Here is a 22,500-nt window from a genome sequence, read left to right on the forward strand (position 1 = left end):
GAAAAGTAATTACGAGGCAATATTTGTGTTTTTGCAAGAGGCTGATATATTTAAAATGTGAGCTGCTACACGTGGATAGGAGCGACTCAATAACGCCGGGCAGACGTGTCACACTGCGGTCGTCAGCACACGTAAACAACACAATCGCGCACACGTCAACAAGGTCGAACAACCCCAGCTTGCATATTTGCTCATTCACACTTCTTTAACTTCTGATGGCGTCATCAAAATATTAAAACTTCTTTTTTGGACAATAAATCTTTCATGAATACAAATATCCTCTTCGGTATACCGAAACATCGATACCACCCACACCTTCTCAAGTCTAAATATTGTATTAGACCAGACATGGGCATTCTGCGGCCCGCGGGCCTTTGTGCGTCCCTGTCCGGCCCGCGTGAGGCCAATCATAAATTACATAATACATTTTAAAAAGTATCTATGTCGAGTGTGCAATACAACGGTGCTGCTTTTGTTTTGAAAAGCGTTATTTGTATCACTTCCGTGTGGACGTATGCGCGTGCATGCGCGATTGTGAGTGAATGTGAACAGCGGCAATCACAAATTACAAAATAAAGTTGAAAAAACATCTATGTCGTGCGCGCAATACAACTGCGCTGCTTTTATTTTGAAAAGTGTTATTTATGGGCGTATGTACGTGTGTAGCCCGCGAGTGAAGGTGCACAGCGACAAGTGATGCCCGGTTTACACCCGAGACGCTAAAAAGAGACAAGTTGATGACGTGTTTTCAACAAGACATGGACTGCCAAGCAACGTTCCCTCTAAGGTGCGCGCCTGCGCAATTGCGCACTGCTCAAGCGTCCTCTGCGCGCAGCAAATATATGCCGCACACCAAATCAAATCCCATCTGAATTCTAAGCCAAATAAACACATTTATTCTGTGTAATTTTGCAGTGCAACTTTGAGTGACAGCGACAACAAGCGGCCCTAACGGTGTTCGTCAACGCCGTTCGATTATTGTAACGTCTATCGAGATGCTTCGAGGCCAGGAATTATATCGATCACTTTCGTGAGCAAAACTGTTTATATTCGGCCGTAACCACACCAAAAAAATGAGTAAAACACTTCTATCTCAAAGAACTAGTCATTTTCTGCCGTGCAAACCAGGCCAAAACCAACTTGTCATCTGTCACCGACACGCATACCACTAAACCACTGGTGCGTTTATGGCCACACAAAAAGTCGGACAACTCTAACACCACACAAAGTTACACTATGACTCCTCAGTCATACGTGTGCTTATTTTACTGTCATTTATTATTCATGTTAATTTATTTATATTAATCATGGAATGCTGTTACTAGAGAAAGTTACAGGAAGGCACACTTCATCCTATGCTTACATTTCATTGTGCAACATGAGGATGTTTAAGGGCAACTAAATGTGATCTCTGAAAGGGGTACACATGATTTCCAAAGCAGTGCTTTTGGTATAAAGTTAAGTTAGGTTAAATGAAAGTATTATTATTATTATTATTATTATTATTATTATTATTATTATTATTATTATTATTTATATTACGGTATATATCAAAAATAATATTGAGCAAAATTTAATTGAAATATTATCGATGTGGCCCTCCAGCAGTGCTCGGGTTGCTCATGCGGCCCCCGGTAAAAATTAATTGCCCACCCCTTTATTAGACTTTAGTAAATTCGGGATCAAAAGCCTCTATATTTTTCCTACGCTTTGAAGCCTGCGGCTTATAAAACGGTGCGGCTAATTTATGGATTTTTCTTTGCTGACGGCTATAACGCAAATACCATCCATCCATCCATTTTCTACCGCTTATTCCCTTCGGGGTCGCTGGAGCCTATCTCAGCTACAATCGGGCGGAAGCAGACGGACAACATTCACTCACTAGGGCCGATTTAGTGTTGCCAATCGACCTATCCCCAGGTGCATGTCTTTGGAGGTGGGGAGGGGCCTATCCCCAGGTGCATGTCTTTGGAGGTGGGGAGGGGCCTATCCCCAGGTGCATGTCTTTGGAGGTGGGAGGAAGCCGGAGTACCCGGAGGGAACCTATGCAGTCACGGGGAGAAAATGCAAACTCCACACAGAAAGATCCCGAGTGCAGGATCGAACCCAGGACTTTCGTATTGTGAGGCAGAGACACTAACCCCTCTGCCATATGGATAAAAACATACATATACCATATATACATATAAACATACATATAAACATATATAGATAAAAACTAGGGATGTCCGATAATGGCTTTTTGCCGATATCCGATATTCCGATATTGTCCAACTATTTAATTACCGATACCGATATCAACCGATACCGATATCAACCGATACCGATATCAACCGATATATGCAGTCGTGGAATTAACACATTATTATGCCTAATTTGGACAACCATGTATGGTGAAGATAAGGTACTTTTTAAAAAAAATAATAAAATAACAAATAAACAGAAAACAGTAGTGGTCAAACACAAATAAGGCAACAAGAGAAGTATCCTACACTTGTCTTTTGTAAAGTAAATCTCAACAGCCTATATGGGCATCTACATCAACTATATGGTTTGCCTGAGAAGCTGGACAGGAGGGAAAAAAAAAAAAAAAAAAAAAAAAAAAAAAAAAAAAAAATTGTGGCGGACGTAATTCTTTCGTGGCGGGCCGCCAAAAATAAATGAATGTGTGGGAAACACTGAGTCAACATGTGACAGAAACAAACAAAGCCTTGACAAAAAATACCACAAAGAAAAAAAACGAATATTGAGCAAAGTGAGAAGCCACAAGACAATATTTTTTTTCATTTCCCCGGTTAGTCGCGTCGGCAAGTACTCCCCGCTGCTGTCAGCGCTGATAATGAGACGTAATATAATACATCTTTGTGGCTCCTCTCCGCATTAACTGGAACACTGAGTGCTTATGAAAGTCAGAGAACGTCGGAGAGCCAACAGTCTTTTGTCAGCCGGCGTGAAAGACGAGAAAAGGAAGAGGATCGTCTCTTCAGGCCGCGACAATGGAGACGTTCACAAAGCGTCGCCGGCTATTGGGATTCGATATGACTTAGCCCAGTCAAACATGCAATCCTCCACTTTTCCTCCCGCAATCCTGCGTGTCTCGGAGGATGTACAGTACGTACAGTACGCTGCGATATTCTTCAGTAATTGAGTACAACGCAGTTTAGAGAGGCTCCGCGCCTTCCATACATTATCATCATCACACAGGAAACACGGCCGCCAACAGAAGACAAAATGACCTCATGAGACTCGGGGGCTACATATATATATATATATATATATATATATATATATATATATATATATATATATATATATATATATATATATATATATATATATATATATATATATATATATATATATATATATGTATGCGGCCCCCGAGCCTCATGAGGTCATATTTATATATATATATATATATATATATATATATATATATATATATATATATATATATATATATATATATATATACAGTATATATATATATATATATAAATATATATATACTGTATATATATATATATATATATATATATATATATATATATATATATATATATATATATATATATATATATATATATATATATATATATATATATATATATATATATATATACTGTATATATTTATATATATATATATATATATATATATATATATATATATATATATATATATATATATATATATATATATATATATATATATATATATATATATATATATATATATATATATATATATATATATATATATATATATATACAGTTTTGCTCATAAGTTTATATACCCTGGGAGAATTTATGATTTCTTGGCCATTCTTCAGAGAATATGATTGATAACACAACAACCTTTCTTCCACTCATGCTTAATGGTTGTGTGAAGCTTTTAATTGGCAAACAACTGTGTTTACTCTTTTTAAATCAAAATGACAAAAGAAAGTACCAAAATGACCCTGATCAAAAGTTTACCTACCCCAGTGACTTTCATCTGATAACATGCACAAAAGGTGACACAAACAGGTTTGAATGGCTAATCAAGGTTCCAATCCTCACCTGTGACATGTTTGTTTGTAATTAATGTGTGTTTACAAAAGGTCAGTGAGTTTCTGGACTTCTGACAGACCATTGCATCTTTCATCCAGTGCTGCACACATGTTTCTGGATTCTGAGTCATGAGGAAGGCAAAATAATTGTCAAAGGATCTGCGAGAAAAGGTAATTGAACTGCATAAAACAGGAAAGGGGTATAAAAAGATATCCAAGGAATTGAGAATGCCAATCAGCAATGTTCAAACGCTGATTAAGAAGTAGAAAATGAGGGATTCAGGTAGACCAGCAAAGATTTCAGCCACAACTGCCAGGAAAATTGTTCGAGATGCAAAGAAAAATCCACAAATAACTTCAGCTGAAATACAGGACTCTCTGAAAAAAGATGCACAATAAGGAGGCACTTGAAGAAAAATGGGCTGCATGGTCGAGTCGCCAGAAGAAAGCCATCACTCCAAATTACTTTGTTCCAGAAGTTTTCAGGCTTGTCTCTGTGCTGTTTGGCGTATTGTAAGCGGGATACTTTGTGACATTTACGCAGAAATGGCTTTCTTCTGGCGACTCGACCATGCAGCCCATTTTTCTTCAGGTGCCTCCTTATTGTGCATCTTGAAACAGCCACACCACCATTTTTCAGAGTCCTAAACAACAGTGATAATAAAACACGATCGTTAAAAGTTGCAATTAAAAAATTTGATTTTATAATCTAAAACAATTATTATTTATCAACACACACAAAAGTACTGAACATTTGTATCAGTGAGTCGATTCCCAAGTGAACGGTACAGAGCCCTACCGATATTTAGAGGAGTGCACCAGTAATAATGGGTGTAATGCAGAGGTGGGTAGTAACGCGCTACATTTACTCCGTAACATCTACTTGAGTAACTTTTAGGATACATTGTACTTCTAAGAGTAGTTTTAATGCAACATACTTTTACTTTTACTTGAGTATATTCGTAGAGAAGAAACGCTACTTTTACTCCGCTCCATTTATCTACATTCAGCTCGCTACTCGCTACTGATTTTTATCCATCTGTTAATGCACGCTTTCTTTGTTTTGGTTTGTCAGACAGACGTTCAAAGTAGGATCTATCGCATGCCTGCGTTTCACCAATCAGATGCAGTCACTGGTGACGTAGGACTCCGTTTCACCAATCAAACAGAGCCAGGAGGTCACATGATCAACTGCACATAAAGCTTCAGCGGCAAACTACAACAAGCTTCAGTGTTTCCCATAAACTGCCAAGATACCTGTGGCGGTGGGGGCGTGGCTATGGGCGTGGTCACCATGACATCATCGAGTAATTTGGATAATTTACTACAATGATATGATTTTCTCTAAAAAGGCTCAAAAAATGTATACTTACTAATTAATAAAAACAGTTTTCTTTTAAACGTCCATCCATCCATCCATTTTACAAAATAACTACAACACTTTATGTACATATGTATATACAGATTTGAACAATAAGTTATTCACAGAAATATATTTATTAATTGTGGTTCTTACAACAAATATATCTTATAAAAACATAAAAGCTAAAATGTCTCTTAAAGCTCTGCCCCTTTAATTGGTGCATAATAAATAATTTAACTTTAGCCTACTACTACAACCATATTATTTACCAGCAACATAAAGTGAAACAGAGGCAGAGGTGTCCTGTCACAGTCAGTAACAAATAAACAGAAAACAGTAGTGGTGGTAGATAGACACAAAGCTTCATCAAACATCTGATCCACTGAACAAAGAGCTCCAAAAATCCTGATCCTACACTTCTCTTTTGTAAAGTAATTCTGAACAGCCGATATGGGCATCTACATCAACTATATAATTTGCCTGAGAAGCTGGACAGGACACACAAAAAAAAAAAAATAAAATAAAAAAATAAAAAATAAAAATTGTTGCGGCCTTATTTATTTCGTGGCGGGCCGCCACAAATAAATTAATGTGTGGGAAACACTGAGCTTAAGTTTACATGAACTCAACATCAAATTTGAGGGAGCGCATCGCGGTAAGTAACGTTAGTAGATATTTTGGCTGTCATCGTAGTAGGCTGATGTTAGCTTCCCTGCTATGAATCACTGTCAAATATACATCGTGTGGGGACATTTATTAACCCACTGCAGCCTCATAGATAGACAGACAGACACACACACACATGCACAGTCGCACACACGCACACACACACACATGCATAGAAACACCATCCCAGGTGCAGCCCACAACTATTAGTTTATGGTTTGCGTAAAGGCTAACTTGTTATTTTCCTTTGTAATTTCTGCCTACTGAGCCTATGGTACTGTTAAGTTATTGTGGCTCAATTTGCCTTAATTTTTTTTATGTTAATGTATTTTTATTTAATATATTATTGTTTTAGTTGCTTAAGAGATATTCCTGGCTCTGAATTTGCTCAATGCTATTTTTATGTTTTTGTGCATTATTTGTTGCCGTCATCATTAAACGAACAGGTTACTCATCAGTTACTCAGTACTTGAGTAGTTTTTTCACAACATACTTTTTACTTTTACTCAAGTAAATATTTGGGTGACTACTCCTTACTTTTACTTGAGTAATAAATCTCTAAAGCAGGGGTCACCAACGCGGTGGCCTGTTCTAAAAATAGCTCAAATAGCAGCACTTACCAGTGAGCTGCCTCTATTTTTTTAATTGTATTTATTTACTAGCAAGCTGGTCTCGCTTTGCTCGACATTTTTAATTCTAAGAGCCCTTTGAGACACTTGTGATTTAGGGCTATATAAATAAACATTGATTGATTGATTGATTGATTGAAGAGAGACAAAACTCAAATAGAATTTGAAAATCCAAGAAAATATCTTAAAGACTTGGTCTTCACTTGTTTAATTAAATTCATATTTTTTTTTACTTTGCTTCTTATAACTTTCAGAAAGACAATTTTAGAGAAAAAATACAACCTTAAAAATGATTTTAGGATTTTTAAACACATATACCTTTTTACCTTTTAAATTCCTTCCTCTTCTTTCCTGACAATTTAAATCAATGTTCAAGTAAATTTACTTTTTTTATTTTAAAAAATAATAAATACATTTTAATTTAATTCTTCATTTTACCTTCTGTTTTTTCGAAGAAGAATATTTGTGAAATATGTCTTCAAACGTATTATGATTTAAATTAAAAAAAAATATTCTTGCAAATCTAGAAAATCTGTAAAATCAAATTTAAATCTTATTTCAAAGTCTTTTGAATTTCTTTTAAAATTTGTGTTCTGGAAAATATAGAAGAAATAATGATTTTTCTTTGTTAGAAATATAGCTTGGTCCAATTTGTTATATATTCTAACAAAGTGTAGATTGGATTTTAACCTATTTAAAACATGTCATCAAAATTCTAAAATTAATCTTAATCAGGAAAAATTACTAATGATGTTTCATAAATTATTTTTTTAATTTTTTCAAAAAAGATTCGAATTAGCTAGTTTTTCTCTTCTTTTTTTCGGTTGAATTTTGAATTTTAAAGAGTCGAAATTGGAGATAAACTATGTTTCAAAATTTAATTGTCATTTTTTTGTGTGTTTTCTCCGCTTTTAAACCGTTCAATTAAGTGTAAATATCATTAATTATTAATAATAACATCGAGTTAAAGGTAAATTGAGCAAATTGGCTATTTCTGGCAATTTATTTAAGTGTGTATCAAACTGGTAGCCCTTCGCAATAATCAGTACCCAAGAAGTAGCTCTCGGTTTCAAAAAGGTTGGTGACCCCTGCTTTAAAGTAACAGTACTCTTACTTGAGTACAATTTCTGGCCCACCTCTGGTGTAATGTCATTTTTGACCACTGGAGGCACGTCCTGCATCGGTCAGCAGCAATGTCCTCAGTAAACACGGAAAAGGGACAGAAAAAGTCCAATCAATGAAAGGCAGCCTGCTCCGTGCCCGCCACACATTTACACACAACCTGTTGCGTGTTGTCGCCTTGAATGCGGTCAGCGAGTCGCCGGGGGAATTAATGAAATGCCGAGACGGAGAGAAATTGCCGGCGTAACGCGTCGCCAAGGTGACCTTGTCGTCGCTGTGCGGGGCGCGGAGGAGGAGGAGGAAGTTTCTGCGCCTTCAACTCATAATCTACTTTCTCCTTCCACATTCGTGGAAATGAGAGCAGTCCTTAAGTGGTCGGCCATCGGCAAAAAAAGGTACCTGCGGCGCCGTCTCTAAAGGTCAGGCGCTTGAAGGCGTTTAATTGCTTCAGTGTCAAACTTTTTTCACTTAAACAACTCATTATAGAGAATGAAAAGCTTTGTGCACCTCTTCTTGAACTTAACGGGATGAGGAATGGGGACTGTAATTTGGGGCGGGCGGTGGAGGAATAGGAGCGCCCGCGGAGGTCGAAGCGTTGGGAAGTTTGCATAATTGTTGGAGAAAAGCTTTGAAGGGAGAAGAAAGTCTCGTCTGTAAAAAGACAAAGAAACAAACAGGTTCGTACGATGTTTTCCACGCATCTACAAATACATAAAAATCTGGGTTTATTTATATTGTTAGAATAGATTTACTCTTCATTGTTTTTGTATGACAAAAAGAGCAAAAATCCCCATATTGGGGTAAACTGTATCATGATATAAGTGTTTTATATTGGTTGATAGCAGTAATTATTTATTGTTTATTAATATATTATTTTTTATGATTTATGGAAAATAAGGAGCAGGAGGAAATATATATTTAATTTAAAATATAACCGTTCTTTTTATTTATTTATTTGTATTTTTTAATATATTTTGTATGATTAGAAAAAATAAAAATAAAATAAAATTACAAAAAATAAATACAAAATATAGAAAATTAAAAAAAAAAAAAAACAACCAAAAAACAGGTTTGTGCGATGTTTTCCACGCATCTAGAAAAACATTCAAATCAGGGTTTATTTATTCGTTAGAATAGATTTACTCTTCATTGCTTTTTATGACAAAAAGGAGCAAAAATCCCCATATTGGGGAAAACTGTATCACAATATAAGTGTTTTATATCAGTTGATATCAGTAATTATTTATTGTTTATTAATATATTATTGTATATGATTTATGGAAAATGAGGAGCAGGGGGAAAATATATTTAATTTAAAATATAACTGTCCTCTTTATTTATTTATTTGTATGTTTTAATATATTTTGTATAATAAAAAAAATATATAGAAAATAAAAATCTAACTGCTAAATGTAAGTCTCGTCTGTAAAAAGAAAAAAGAAAACAACAGGTTCGTACGATGTCTTCCACGCATCTAGAAAAACATAAAAATCAGGGTTTATTTATATCGTTAGAATTGATTTACTCTTCATTGCTTTTTGTGACAAAAAGGAGCAAAAATCCCCATATTGGGGGAAACTGTATCACGATATAAGTGTTTTATATCGGTTGATATCAGTAATTATTTATTGTTTATTAATATATTATTTTATATGATTTATGGAAAATGAGGAGCAGGAAGAAAAATATATTTAATTTAAAATATAACTGTCGTCTTTATTTATTTATTTGTATTTTTTAATATATTTTGTATAATTAAAAAAATACAAATAAAATAAAATAAAATAAAGAAAAAATATAGAAAATAAAAATGTAACTTCTAAATGTAAGTCTCGTCTGTAAAAGAAAACAAAAAAACAAAAAACAAACAGGTTCGAACGAAGTCTTCCACGCATCTAGAAAAACATAAAAATCAGGGTTTATTTATATCGTTAGAATATATTTAATCTTCATTGCTTTTTATGACAAAAAGGAGCAAAAATCCCCATATTGGGGGAAACTGTACCACGATATAAGTGTTTTATATCGGTCGATATCAGTAATTATTTATTGTTTATTAGTATATTATTTTTTAGGATTTATAGAAAATAAGGAGCAGGAGGAAAATATGTTTAATTTAAAATATAACCGTCCTTTTTATTTATGTATTTGTATTTTTTCATATATTTTGTATTATTAGAAATAATAAATAAATAAAAAATATTGAAAATAAAAAAGTAACTTCTATATTGCAAGTCTTGTCTGTAAAAAAACATAACAAAAAAAAACAAACATGTTTGCACGATGTCTTCCACGCATCTAGAAAACCATAAAAATCGGGGTTTATTCATATCGTTAGAATATATTTACTCTTCATTGCTTTTATGACAAAAAGGAGCAAAAATCCCCATATTGGGGTAAACTGTATCACGATATAAGTGTTTTATATCGGTCGATATCAGTAATTATTTATTATTTATTAATATATTATTTTTAATGATTTATGGAAAATAAGGAGCAGGAGGAAATATATATTTAATTTAAAATATAACCGTCCTTTTTATTTATTTATTTGTATTTTTTTATTATATTTTGTATAATTAAAAAAATAAAATAAAATAAAATAAAATAAATAAAAAATGTAAAAAATAAAAATATAACTTCTAAATGTAAGTCTCGTCTGTAAAAAAAAACAAAAAAAACAAAGAGGTTCGTACGATGTCTTCCACGCATCTAGAAAAACATAAAAATCAGGGTTTATTTATATCGTTAGAATAGATATACTCTTCATTGCTTTTTATGACAAAAAGGAGCAAAAATCCCCACATTGGGGGAAACTGTACCACAATATAAGTGTTTTATATCGGTCGATATCAGTAATTATTTATTGTTTATTAGTATATTATTTTTTAGGATTTATGGAAAATAAGGAGCAGGAGGAAAATATATTTAATTTAAAATATAACCGTTCTTTTTATTTATTTATTTGTATTTTGTTAATATATTTTTCATTATAAAAAAGAACAGAAAAACAATTATAAAATAAAATAAAAATATTGAAAATAAAAATGTAACTTTTAAATGTAAGTCTCGTCTGTAAAAAAAAACCCCAAAAAACAAAAAACACAAACAGGTTTGTACGATGTTTTCCACGCATCTAGGAAACCATAAAAAATTGGGCTTTATTCATATCGTTAGAATAGATTTACTCTTCATTTTTTTTTATGACAAAAAGGAGCTAACATCCTCATATTGGGGAATACTGTATCACGATATAAGTGTTTTATATCGGTCGATATCAGTAATTATTTATTATTTATTAAAATATAATATTTTTATGATTTACTGAAAATAAGGAGATGGAGTAAAATATATTTGAAATGTAAACGTCCTTTTTTATTTATTCATTTCTTTTTTTTAATATATGTATTTTTTATTTAAAAAATAAAGAGAAAAGAAAAAGAAAAACAATTGAAAAATATAAGTAGTGTAAGCATATGTAGAAATATGTTATTAATTCACCCTTTTGACAGAGGAGCCTATTGATTTAAAAAAATAAGAATACCTAAAATAACCCTAGCCAAATGTCATACAATTAGCTAAAAGCATATTTGAGACGTGTAGCAAAGCCCCCACCCTACAAAATAGTTATTATGGGAGTGAAAATGGGACCAATTTAGGGTAAACATGTAAGCATATGTAGAAAAATGTTATTAATTCACCCTTTTGACAGAGGAGCCTATTGATTTTTAAAAATAATACCAACAATAATCCGAGCCAAATGTCAATCATTTGGCTTAAACATTTGTTTTAGATGTGTAGCAAAGCCCCACTCTATGAAGCAGTACATATGGGAGTGAAAATGGGACAAAATTGGTCCTAAGGGTAAAAGTGTAAGCATATGTAGAAATATGTTCATAATTCAGCCTTTTGACATAGAAGCCTATTGATTTTTTTAAAAATTACCAAAAATAAACCAAGCTAAGAGTCATACAATTAGCTAAAAAAACACATATTTGAGACGTGTAGCAAAGCCCTACTCTACGAAGCAGTACATATGGGAGTCAAAATGGGACAACAATGGTCCCAAGGGTAAAAGGGTAAGCATATGTAGAAATCTGTTAATTCACCTTGTGATAGAGGAGTCTATTGATTTTTTTTAAATAATACCTAAACCAACCCTAGCCAAATGTCATCTATAAAACATATTTGAGATGTGTAGCAAAGCCCCCCCAACCCTTCAAAGCAGTATTTAATGGAGTGAAAATGGGACCAAATTGGTCCCAAGGGTAAAAGTGTAAGCATATGTAGAAATATGTTATTAATTCACCCTCTTGACAGAGGAGCCTATTGATTTTTTTAAATAATACCAACAACAACCCTAGCCAAATGTCAATCAATTAGCTAAAAAACAAATTTGAGACATGTAGCAAAGCCCCCCACACCGTTACAAAGCAGTATTTATGGGAGTGAAAATGGGACCAAAATGGTCCCAAGGGTAAAAGTGTAAGAATATGTAGAAATCTGTCATTAATTCACCCTTTTGATAGAGGAGCCTATTGATTTTGGAAAAATAATACCAAAAATAACCCTAGCCAAAATTTGAACAATTAGCTATAAAACATATTTGAGATGTGTAGCAAAGCCCCCCCACCCTACAAAGCAGTATTTAATGGAGTGAAAATGGGACCAATTTGGTCCCAAGGGTAAAAGTGTAAGCATATGTAGAAATCTGTTAATTCACCTTGTGATAGAGCAGGGGTCACCAACGCGGTGCCCGCGGGCACCAGGTAGCCCGTAAGGACCAGATGAGTAGCCCGCTGGCCTGTTCTAAAAATAGCTCAAATAGCAGCACTTACCAGTGAGCTGCCTCTATTTTTTTAATTGTATTTATTTACTAGCAAGCTGGTCTCGCTTTGCTCGACATTTTTAATTCTAAGAGAGACAAAACTCAAATAGAATTTGAAAATCCAAGAAAATATTTTAAAGACTTGGTCTTCACTTGTTTAAATAAATGCATTAATTGTTAAACTTTGCTTCTTATAACTTTCAGAAAGACAATTTTAGAGAAAAAATACAACCTTAAAAATGATTTTAGGATTTTTAAACACATATACCTTTTTACCTTTTAAATTCCTTCCTCTTCTTTCCTGACCATTTAAATCAATGTTCAGGTAATTTTTTTTTTTTTATTGTAAAGAATAATAAATACATTTTAATTTAATTCTTCATTTTAGCTTCTGGTTTTTCGACGAAGAATATTTGTGAAATATTTCTTCAAACTTATCATGATTAAAATTCCAAAAAAATATTCTGGCAAATCTAGAAAATCTGTAGAATCAAATTTAAATCTTATTTCAAAGTATTTCGAATGTCTTTTAAAATGTTTGTTCTGGAAAATATAGAAGAAATACTATTTTTTCTTTGTTAGAAATATAGCTTGGTCCAATTTGTTATATATTCTAACAAAGTGCAGATCGGATTTTAACCTATTTAAAACATGTCATCAAAATTCTAAAATTAATCTTAATCAGGAAAAATTACTAATGATGTTCCATAAATTATTTTTTAAATTTTTTCAAAAAGATTCAAATTAGCGAGTTTTTCTCTTCTTTTTTTCGGTTGAATTTTGAATTTTAAAGAGTCGAAATTGGAGATAAACTATGTTTCAAAATTTAATTGTCATTTTTTTCGTGTTTTTCTCCTCTTTTAAACCGTTCAACTAAGTGCAAATATCATTCATTATTAATAATAACATAGAGTTAAAGGTAAATTGAGCAAATTGGCTATTTCTGGCAATTTATTTAAGTGTGTATCAAACTGGTAGCCCTTCGCATTAATCACTACCCAAGAAGTAGCTCTTGGTTTCAAAAAGGTTGGTGACCCCTGCTATAGAGGAATCTATTGATTTTCTAAAATAATACCTAAAATAACCCTAGCCAAATGTCATACAATTAGCTAAAAAAAAACATATTTGAGACGTGTAGCAAAGCCCCACCCTACAAAGCAGTACTACTTATGGGAGTGAAAATGGGACCAAAATGGTAGAAATTTGTTATTAATTCACCTTGTGATATAGGAGCCTATTGATTTTTAAAATAATACCTAAAATAACCCTAGCCAAATGTCAATCAATTTGTTAAAAAAATATATATTTGAGACGTGTAGCAAAGCCCCACCCTACAAAGCAATACTTATGGGAGTGAAAATGGGACCAAATTGGTCCCAAGGGTAAAAGTGTAAGAATATGTAGAAATATGTTATTAATTCACCCTTCTGATAGAGGAGCCTATTGATTTTTGAAAAATAATACCAAATATAATCCTAGCCAAATGTCAATCATTTAGCTAAAAAAAAAAAAATTGAGACGTGTAGCAAAGCCCCACCCTACAAAGCAATACTTATGGGAGTGAAAATGGGACCAAAAAGGTCCCAAGGGTAAAAGTGTAAGAATATGTAGAAATCTGTCATTAATTCACCCTTGTGATAGAGGAGCCTATTGATTTTTTTTAAATAACACCAAAAATAAACCTACCTAAAAGTCATCCAATTAGCTAAAAACATATTTGAGACGTGTAGCAAAGCCCCACTCTACGTATCAGTACTTATGGGAGTGAAAATGGGACCAAATTGGTCCCAAGGGTAAAAGTGTAAGCATATGTAAAGTGCGTAACAAATGCAATTCATTATTATTATTATTATTATGTAGAAATATGTTATTAATTCACCCTTTTGACAGAGAAGCCTATTGATTTTTTTTTAAATAATACCACAAATAACCCAAGCTAAAATTCATACAATAATCTAAAAAGCACATTTGTCCTGAAATGTGACTCCAGAGTCCTGACCTGACTTGGCTGCCGCTGGTGTCCGGGTCCCTGGCGCTGACCGTGCCGATGACGGTGTTGACGGGCGCGTTCTCGTGCACCTGCAGCGTGTAATGTGCTCTGGCGAAGACGGGCGGCTCGTCGGCGTCCTCCACCGTGACCTTGACGGTGGCCGTGTCCTTGAAGGGCCCGCCGCCGGGCTCCGAGTGCAGGTTGGCGGCCTCCACCTTCAGCGTGTAGGTCCTCCGGCTTTCAAAGTCGATGGCCTGCGGGCGCCAAAAAAACGAGAGGCGGTTGAAAAAGGCAAACACCTCTCCTTAACTTGGGATGATTCACATTAGCTTTAAATGCCACTTAGTCTCCATTTTGCTGCCCTCAGTCTCCTTTTGGATAAAATGCATCTCCTTGGAAAAACTATTATTGACAAGAGGGGGTGTCTCCATATGACCACAGTTTTGGTCCGATTGGAACCGCTCGAGTTTCAAAACTGGGAATTGTGAATAAATTAATTTTAAAAAATCCAAGATTACCCAGAATTCCCGGTTTTCCGGGTAATTTTTCCCACTGAAAATGAATGGGCTATTTTTCGAACTTGCCCAATATCCACATTCCTCAACCGATTTGAAATTGTTCCACCATCCCCACACTCCACTCACCTTGGACAATCAAACGACAAAGTAAAAAAAAAAAATTCCAGGAATTCCTGGAATTCACAGATTTCCCGGTTTTCCAAATCCTTATGTTCACCTCTTCCTAGAAAGTCTTCACACTCCACATTTTCAACAATTTTTGAACATTTTCTTATTATTTTTGTACAAATTCCAGTTTTCCCCGAAATTCCAGGATTTCCAAAATACCTGTTTAAATACAAACCGTTACTACGTCAACATTTTTCAACTGTTTCGAAAATTTCCAACACCAACCCATTCCTATCATTTAGGGCAATTACCTATATTTCCAAAAATTCCAGTTTTTCCTGAAATTCACAAGTTTTTAGGAAATTCCGTATTCTTGGTTCTGCAATGGCCAAAATTTACACGATTTCGATTTTTCAACCCATATTGTGCCCATTTCCCAAAATTCCAGATTTTCCCGTAATTTTTGGTAATTTTCTCCCCATTGACAATGAATAGGAAATATACAATCTGCTGCATAGCCCACATTTCTCAACCAGTTTGAACCGTTCCACCATCCCCACACTCCACTCACCTTGGACAATCAAACTACCAAGTTCAAAAAAAAAATTCCAGGAATTCCTGGAATTCACAGATTTCCCGGTTTTTCAAATCCTTATGTTCACCTCTTCCTAGAAAGTCTTCACACTCCACATTTTCAACAATTTTTTAACATTTTCTTATTATTTTTGTACAAATTCCTGTTTTTCCCGAAATTCCAGGAATTCCAAAATACCTGTTTAAATACAAACCGTTACTACGTCAACATTTTTCAACCGTTTCGAAAAATTCCAACACTAACCCATTCATATAATTTAGGGAAATTACCTATATTTCCACCCGCGACCCTGAACAGGACAAGCGGTAGAAAATGAATGGATGGACCTATATTTCCAAAAATTCCAGTTTTTCCTGAAATTCACAAGTTTTTAGGAAATGTCGTATTCATAGTTCTGCAATGGCCAGAATTCTCAAAATTGTGCACCTTTTTTTTTTTTTACCCGATTTCGACTTTTCAACCATCAACCCATATTGTGTCCATTTCCCAAAATTCCAGATTTTCCCGGAATTTTTGGTAATTGTCTCCCCATTGACAATGAATAGGAAATATACAATCTGCTGCATAGCCCACATTTCTCACCCGATTTGAACCGTTCCAACATCCCCACACTCCACTCACCTTGGACAATCAAACTACCAAGTTAAAAAAAAAATCCAGGAATTCCTGGAATTCACAGATTTCCCGGTTTTCCAAATCCTTATGTTCACCTCTTCCTAGAAAGTCTTCACACTCCACATTTTCAACAATTTTTGAACATTTTCTTATTATTTTTGTACATATTCCAGTTTTTCCCGAAATTCCAGGATTTCGAAAATACCTTTTTAAATACAAACCGTTACTACGTCAACATTTTTCAACTGTTTCGAAAATTTCCAACACCAACCCATTCCTATCATTTAGGGCAATTACCTATATTTCCAAAAATTCCAGTTTTTCCTGAAATTCACAAGTTTTTAGGAAATTTCGTATTCATAGTTCTGCAATGGCCAAAATTTACACGATTTCGACTTTTCAACCCATATTGTGCCCATTTCCCAAAATTCCAGATTTTCCCGGAATTTTTGGTAATTTTCTCCCCATTGACAATGAATAGGAAATATACAATCTGCTGCATAGCCCACATTTCTCAACCGATTTGAACCGTTCCAACATCCCCACACTCCACTCACCTTGGACAATCAAACTACCAAGTTAAAAAAAAAAATTCCAGGAATTCCTGGAATTCACAGATTACCCGGTTTTCCAAATCCTTATGTTCACCTCTTCCTAGAAAGTCTTCACACTCCCCATTTTCAAAAATTTTTTAACAATTTCTTATTATTTTTGTACAAATTCCAGTTTTTCCCGAAATTCCAGGATTTCCAAAATACCTGTTTAAATACAAACCGTTACTACGTCAACATTTTTCAACCGTTTCGAAAATGTCCAACACCAACCCATTCCTATCATTTAGGGCAATTACCTATCTTTCCAAAAATTCCAGTTTTTCCTGAAATTCACAAGTTTTTAGGAAATTCCGTATTCATAGTTCTGCAATGGCCAGAATTCTCAAAATTGTGCACCTTTTTTTTTTTTACCCGATTTCGACTTTTTAACCTATATTGTGCCCATTTCCCAAAATTCCAGATTTTTCCGGAATTTTTGGTAATTTTCTCCCCATTGACAATGAATAGGAAATATACAATCTGCTGCATAGCCCACATTTCTCAACCGATTTGAACCGTTCCACCATCCCCACACTCCACTCACCTTGGACAATCAAACTACCAAGTTTAAAAAAAAATTCCAGGAATTCCTGGAATTCACAGATTTCCCGGTTTTCCAAATTCTTATGTTCACCTCTTCCTAGAAAGTCTTCACACATTTTCAACAATTTTTGAACATTTTCTTATTATATTTCTACAAATTCCTGTTTTTCCCGAAATTCCAGGAATTCCAAAATACCTGTTTAAATACAAACCGTTACTACGTCAACATTTTTCAACCGTTTCGAAAAATTCCAACACTAACCCATTCATATAATTTAGGGAAATTACCTATTTTTCCACCCGCGACCCTGAACAGGACAAGCGGTAGAAAATGAATGGATGGACCTATATTTCCAAAAATTCCATTTTTTCCTGAAATTCACAAGTTTTTAGGAAATTCCGTATTCATAGTTCTACAATGGCCAACATTCTTAAAAGTGTGCACCTTTTTTTTTTTTTACCCGATTTCGAATTTTCAACCATCAACCCATATTGTGTCCATTTCCCAAAATTCCAGATTTTCCCGGAATTTTTTGTAATTTTCTCCCCATTGACAATGAATAGGAAATATACAATCTGCTGCATAGCCCACATTTCTCACCCGATTTGAAATTGTTCCACCATCCCCACACTCCACTCACCTTGGACAATCAAACTACCAAGTTCAAAACAAAAATTCCAGGAATTCCTGGAATTCACAGATTTCCCGGTTTTCCAAATCCTTATGTTCACCTCTTCCTAGAAAGTCTTCACACTCCACATTTTCAACAATTTTTGAAAATGTTCTTATTATTTTTGTACAAATTCCACTTTTTCCCGAAATTCCAGGAATTTCAAAATACCTGTTTAAATACAAACCGTTACTATGTCAACATTTTTCAACCGTTTTGAAAAATTCCAACACTAACCCATTCATATAATTTAGGGAAATTACCTATATTTCCACCCGCGACCCTGAACAGGACAAGCGGTAGAAAATGGATGGATGGACCTATATTTCCAAAAATTCCAGTTTTCCCTGAAATTCATAAGTTTTTAGGAAATTCCGTATTTATAGTTCTACAATGGCCAACATTCTTAAAATTCTGCACCTTTTTTTTTTTTACCCGATTTCAACCTTTCAACCATCAACCCATATTGTGTCCATTTCCCAAAATTCCAGATTTTCCCGGAATTTTTGGTAATTTTCTCCCCATTGACAATGAATAGGAAATATACAATCTGCTGCATAGCCCACATTTCTCACCCGATTTGAACCGTTCCAACATCCCCACACTCCACTCACCTTGGACAATCAAACTACCAAGTTAAAAAAAAAAAATCCAGGAATTCCTGGAATTCACAGATTTCCCGGTTTTCCAAATCCTTATGTTCACCTCTTCTTAGAAACTCTTCACACTCCACATTTTCAACAATTTTTTAACAATTTCTTATTATTTTTGTACGAATTCCAGTTTTTCCCGAAATTCCAGGATTTCCAAAATACCTGTTTAAATACAAACCGTTACTACGTCAACATTTTTCAACCGTTTCGAAAATGTCCAACACCAACCCATTCCTATCATTTAGGGAAATTACCTATATTTCCAAAAATTCCAGTTTTTCCTGAAATTCACAAGTTTTTAGGAAATTCCGTATTCATAGTTCTGCAATGGCCAGAATTCTCAAAATTGTGCACCTTTTTTTTTTTTTTACCCGATTTCGACTTTTCAACCTATATTGTGTCCATTTCCCAAAATTCCAGATTTTTCCGGAATTTTTGGTAATTTTCTCCCCATTGACAATGAATAGGAAATATACAATCTGCTGCATAGCCCACATTTCTCAACCAATTTGAACCGTTCCAACATCCCCACACTCCACTCACCTTGGACAATCAAACTACCAAGTTTAAAAAAAAAATTCCAGGAATTCCTGGAATTCACAGATTTCCCGGTTTTCCAAATTCTTATGTTCACCTCTTCCTAGAAAGTCTTCACACATTTTCAACAATTTTTGAACATTTTCTTATTATTTTTGTACAAATTCCAGTTTTTCCCGAAATTCCAGGATTTCCAAAATACCTGTTTAAATACAAACCGTTACTACGTCAACATTTTTCAACCGTTTCGAAAATGTCCAACACCAACCCATTCCTATCATTTAGGGCAATTACCTATCCTTCCAAAAATTCCAGTTTTTCCTGAAATTCACAAGTTTTTAGGAAATTCCGTATTCATAGTTCTGCAATGGCCAGAATTCTCAAAATTGTGCACCTTTTTTTTTTTTACCCGATTTCGACTTTTTAACCTATATTGTGCCCATTTCCCAAAATTCCAGATTTTTCCGGAATTTTTGGTAATTTTCTCCCCATTGACAATGAATAGGAAATATACAATCTGCTGCATAGCCCACATTTCTCAACCGATTTGAACCGTTCCACCATCCCCACACTCCACTCACCTTGGACAATCAAACTACCAAGTTTAAAAAAAAATTCCAGGAATTCCTGGAATTCACAGATTTCCCGGTTTTCCAAATTCTTATGTTCACCTCTTCCTAGAAAGTCTTCACACATTTTCAACAATTTTTGAACATTTTCTTATTATATTTCTACAAATTCCTGTTTTTCCCGAAATTCCAGGAATTCCAAAATACCTGTTTAAATACAAACCGTTACTACGTCAACATTTTTCAACCGTTTCGAAAAATTCCAACACTAACCCATTCATATAATTTAGGGAAATTACCTATTTTTCCACCCGCGACCCTGAACAGGACAAGCGGTAGAAAATGAATGGATGGACCTATATTTCCAAAAATTCCAGTTTTTCCTGAAATTCACAAGTTTTTAGGAAATTCCTTATTCATAGTTCTACAATGGCCAACATTCTTAAAATTGTGCACCTTTTTTTTTTTTTTACCCGATTTCGACTTTTCAACCATCAACCCATATTGTGTCCATTTCCTAAAATTCCAGATTTTCCCGGAATTTTTTGTAATTGTCTCCCCATTGACAATGAATAGGAAATATACAATCTGCTGCATAGCCCACATTTCTCAACCGATTTGAAATTGTTCCACCATCCCCACACTCCACTCACCTTGGACAATCAAACTACCAAGTTCAAAACAAAAATTCCAGGAATTCCTTGAATTCACAGATTTCCCGGTTTTCCAAATCCTTATGTTCACCTCTTCCTAGAAAGTCTTCACACTCCACATTTTCAACACTTTTTGAAAATGTTCTTATTATTTTTGTACAAATTCCACTTTTTCCCGAAATTCCAGGAATTCCAAAATACCTGTTTAAATACAAACCGTTACTATGTCAACATTTTTCAACCGTTTCGAAAAATTCCAACACTAACCCATTCATATCATTTAGGGAAATTGTTGTATTACCTATATTTCCAAAAATTCCAGTTTTTCCCCAAATTCACAAGTTTTTAGGAAATTCCATATTCATAGTTCTACAATGACTAACATTTTCAAAATTGTGCACTTTTTTTTACCCGATTTCGACTTTTCAACCATCAACCCATATTGTGTCCATTTCCCAAAATTCCAGATTTTCCCGGAATTTTTGGTAATTTTCTCCCCATTGACAATGAATAGGAAATATACAATCTGCGGCATAGCCCACATTTCTCAACCGATTTGAACCGTTCCAACATCCACACACTCCGCTCGCCTTGGACATTCAAGCCAGTATGTTTCCCGGTTCTGAAAATTCCCCGATTACCCGGCATTACCAGGAATTTCCCCCCCCCCATTGAAAATGAATGGGCAATTTACAAACCTCTCCCTATCCCACATTTCTCAACCGATCCGAACTGTTCCAACATCCACACACTCGTCTCACATTGCTCGGTTGGCAGCGTGGCCGTGTCAGCAACTTGAGGGTTCCAGGTTCGATTCCCGCTTTCGACATCCTAGTCACTGCCGTTGTGTCCTTGGGCAAGACACTTTACCCACCTGCTCCCAGTGCCACCCACACTGGTTTAAATGGAACTTAGATATTGGGTTTCACTATGTAAAGCGCTTTGAGTCACTAGAGAAAAGCGCTATATAAATATAATTCCCTTCACAATTCACTTCACATTGGACAATCAAAGTCAAGTTAAACACAATTCCCAGAATTCCCCAGAATTCCAAAGCCCTATGTTCACCTCTTTCTAGAAAGTCTTCATACCCTAAAAAAGTGAAAAAAGGTTTCAACCCCTCCTACCCCCTTACTCTCTGCCACGACTATAAATGGTATGATTTGTCTATATAATTGTTATAAGTGAACCTCTGCATAACATTGTCTCATTGTTATTAACATCAAATAAATAAAATACAGACTATAGGTCAACTTGCAACAAATAATAACATTTTCTTAACATTGTTTTTTAACCTGTAACAGAAAATAAATATACATTTGACTTAAATAAAAAAAAAATAAAAAAATGTATTTAACCTACTACAATGTTGGCCGACTTAGACTGTTTGATACGGAAAAAAAATAAAATAAAAAAAAAATAAATTCAATAAAAAATTAAATTAAGCAGATTTTTTTTAATTCTATTTTTTTTTCAGCAACATTACGTTACTATAGAAAACATTTAAACCTACAAAACGAAAATAAACAAAATAATGCAGATTATTGTTTTTTTTAATCAAAATGAGGAGGTCCGGCTACAATTAGCACGTTTTGTATCAATCAATCAATCAATCAATCAAAGTTTTTTTATATAACCCTTAATCACAAGTGTCTCAAAGGGCTGCACAAGCCACGACGAAATCCCACATCAGGGCAAAGAAAAAACTCGACCCAAGTAGTAGTTGTAGTGCACAACTTTTTATCAGCTTGGTCTAAAGCTTGTCACTGCATGATACTGATAAAGCACGTTCCTCT

General features: G+C 34.3%; 1 protein-coding gene across 2 annotated transcripts in view; it reads right to left on the reverse strand.

Annotated features, from left to right (window-relative positions):
* Positions 1-22,500, reverse strand: part of cdh8 (cadherin 8) — a 465,099-nt gene that overhangs the window by 37,679 nt on the left and 404,920 nt on the right. For both annotated transcript variants that reach the window (XM_062020585.1, XM_062020584.1), the window contains exon 7: positions 14,659-14,903. In XM_062020585.1, coding sequence (XP_061876569.1) covers positions 14,659-14,903 — 245 coding nt within the window. The remainder of the gene's footprint in view (positions 1-14,658; positions 14,904-22,500) is intronic.

Source organism: Entelurus aequoreus, linkage group LG02, assembly GCF_033978785.1.
Source record: "Entelurus aequoreus isolate RoL-2023_Sb linkage group LG02, RoL_Eaeq_v1.1, whole genome shotgun sequence".
NCBI classification, from domain to species: domain Eukaryota; kingdom Metazoa; phylum Chordata; class Actinopteri; order Syngnathiformes; family Syngnathidae; genus Entelurus; species Entelurus aequoreus.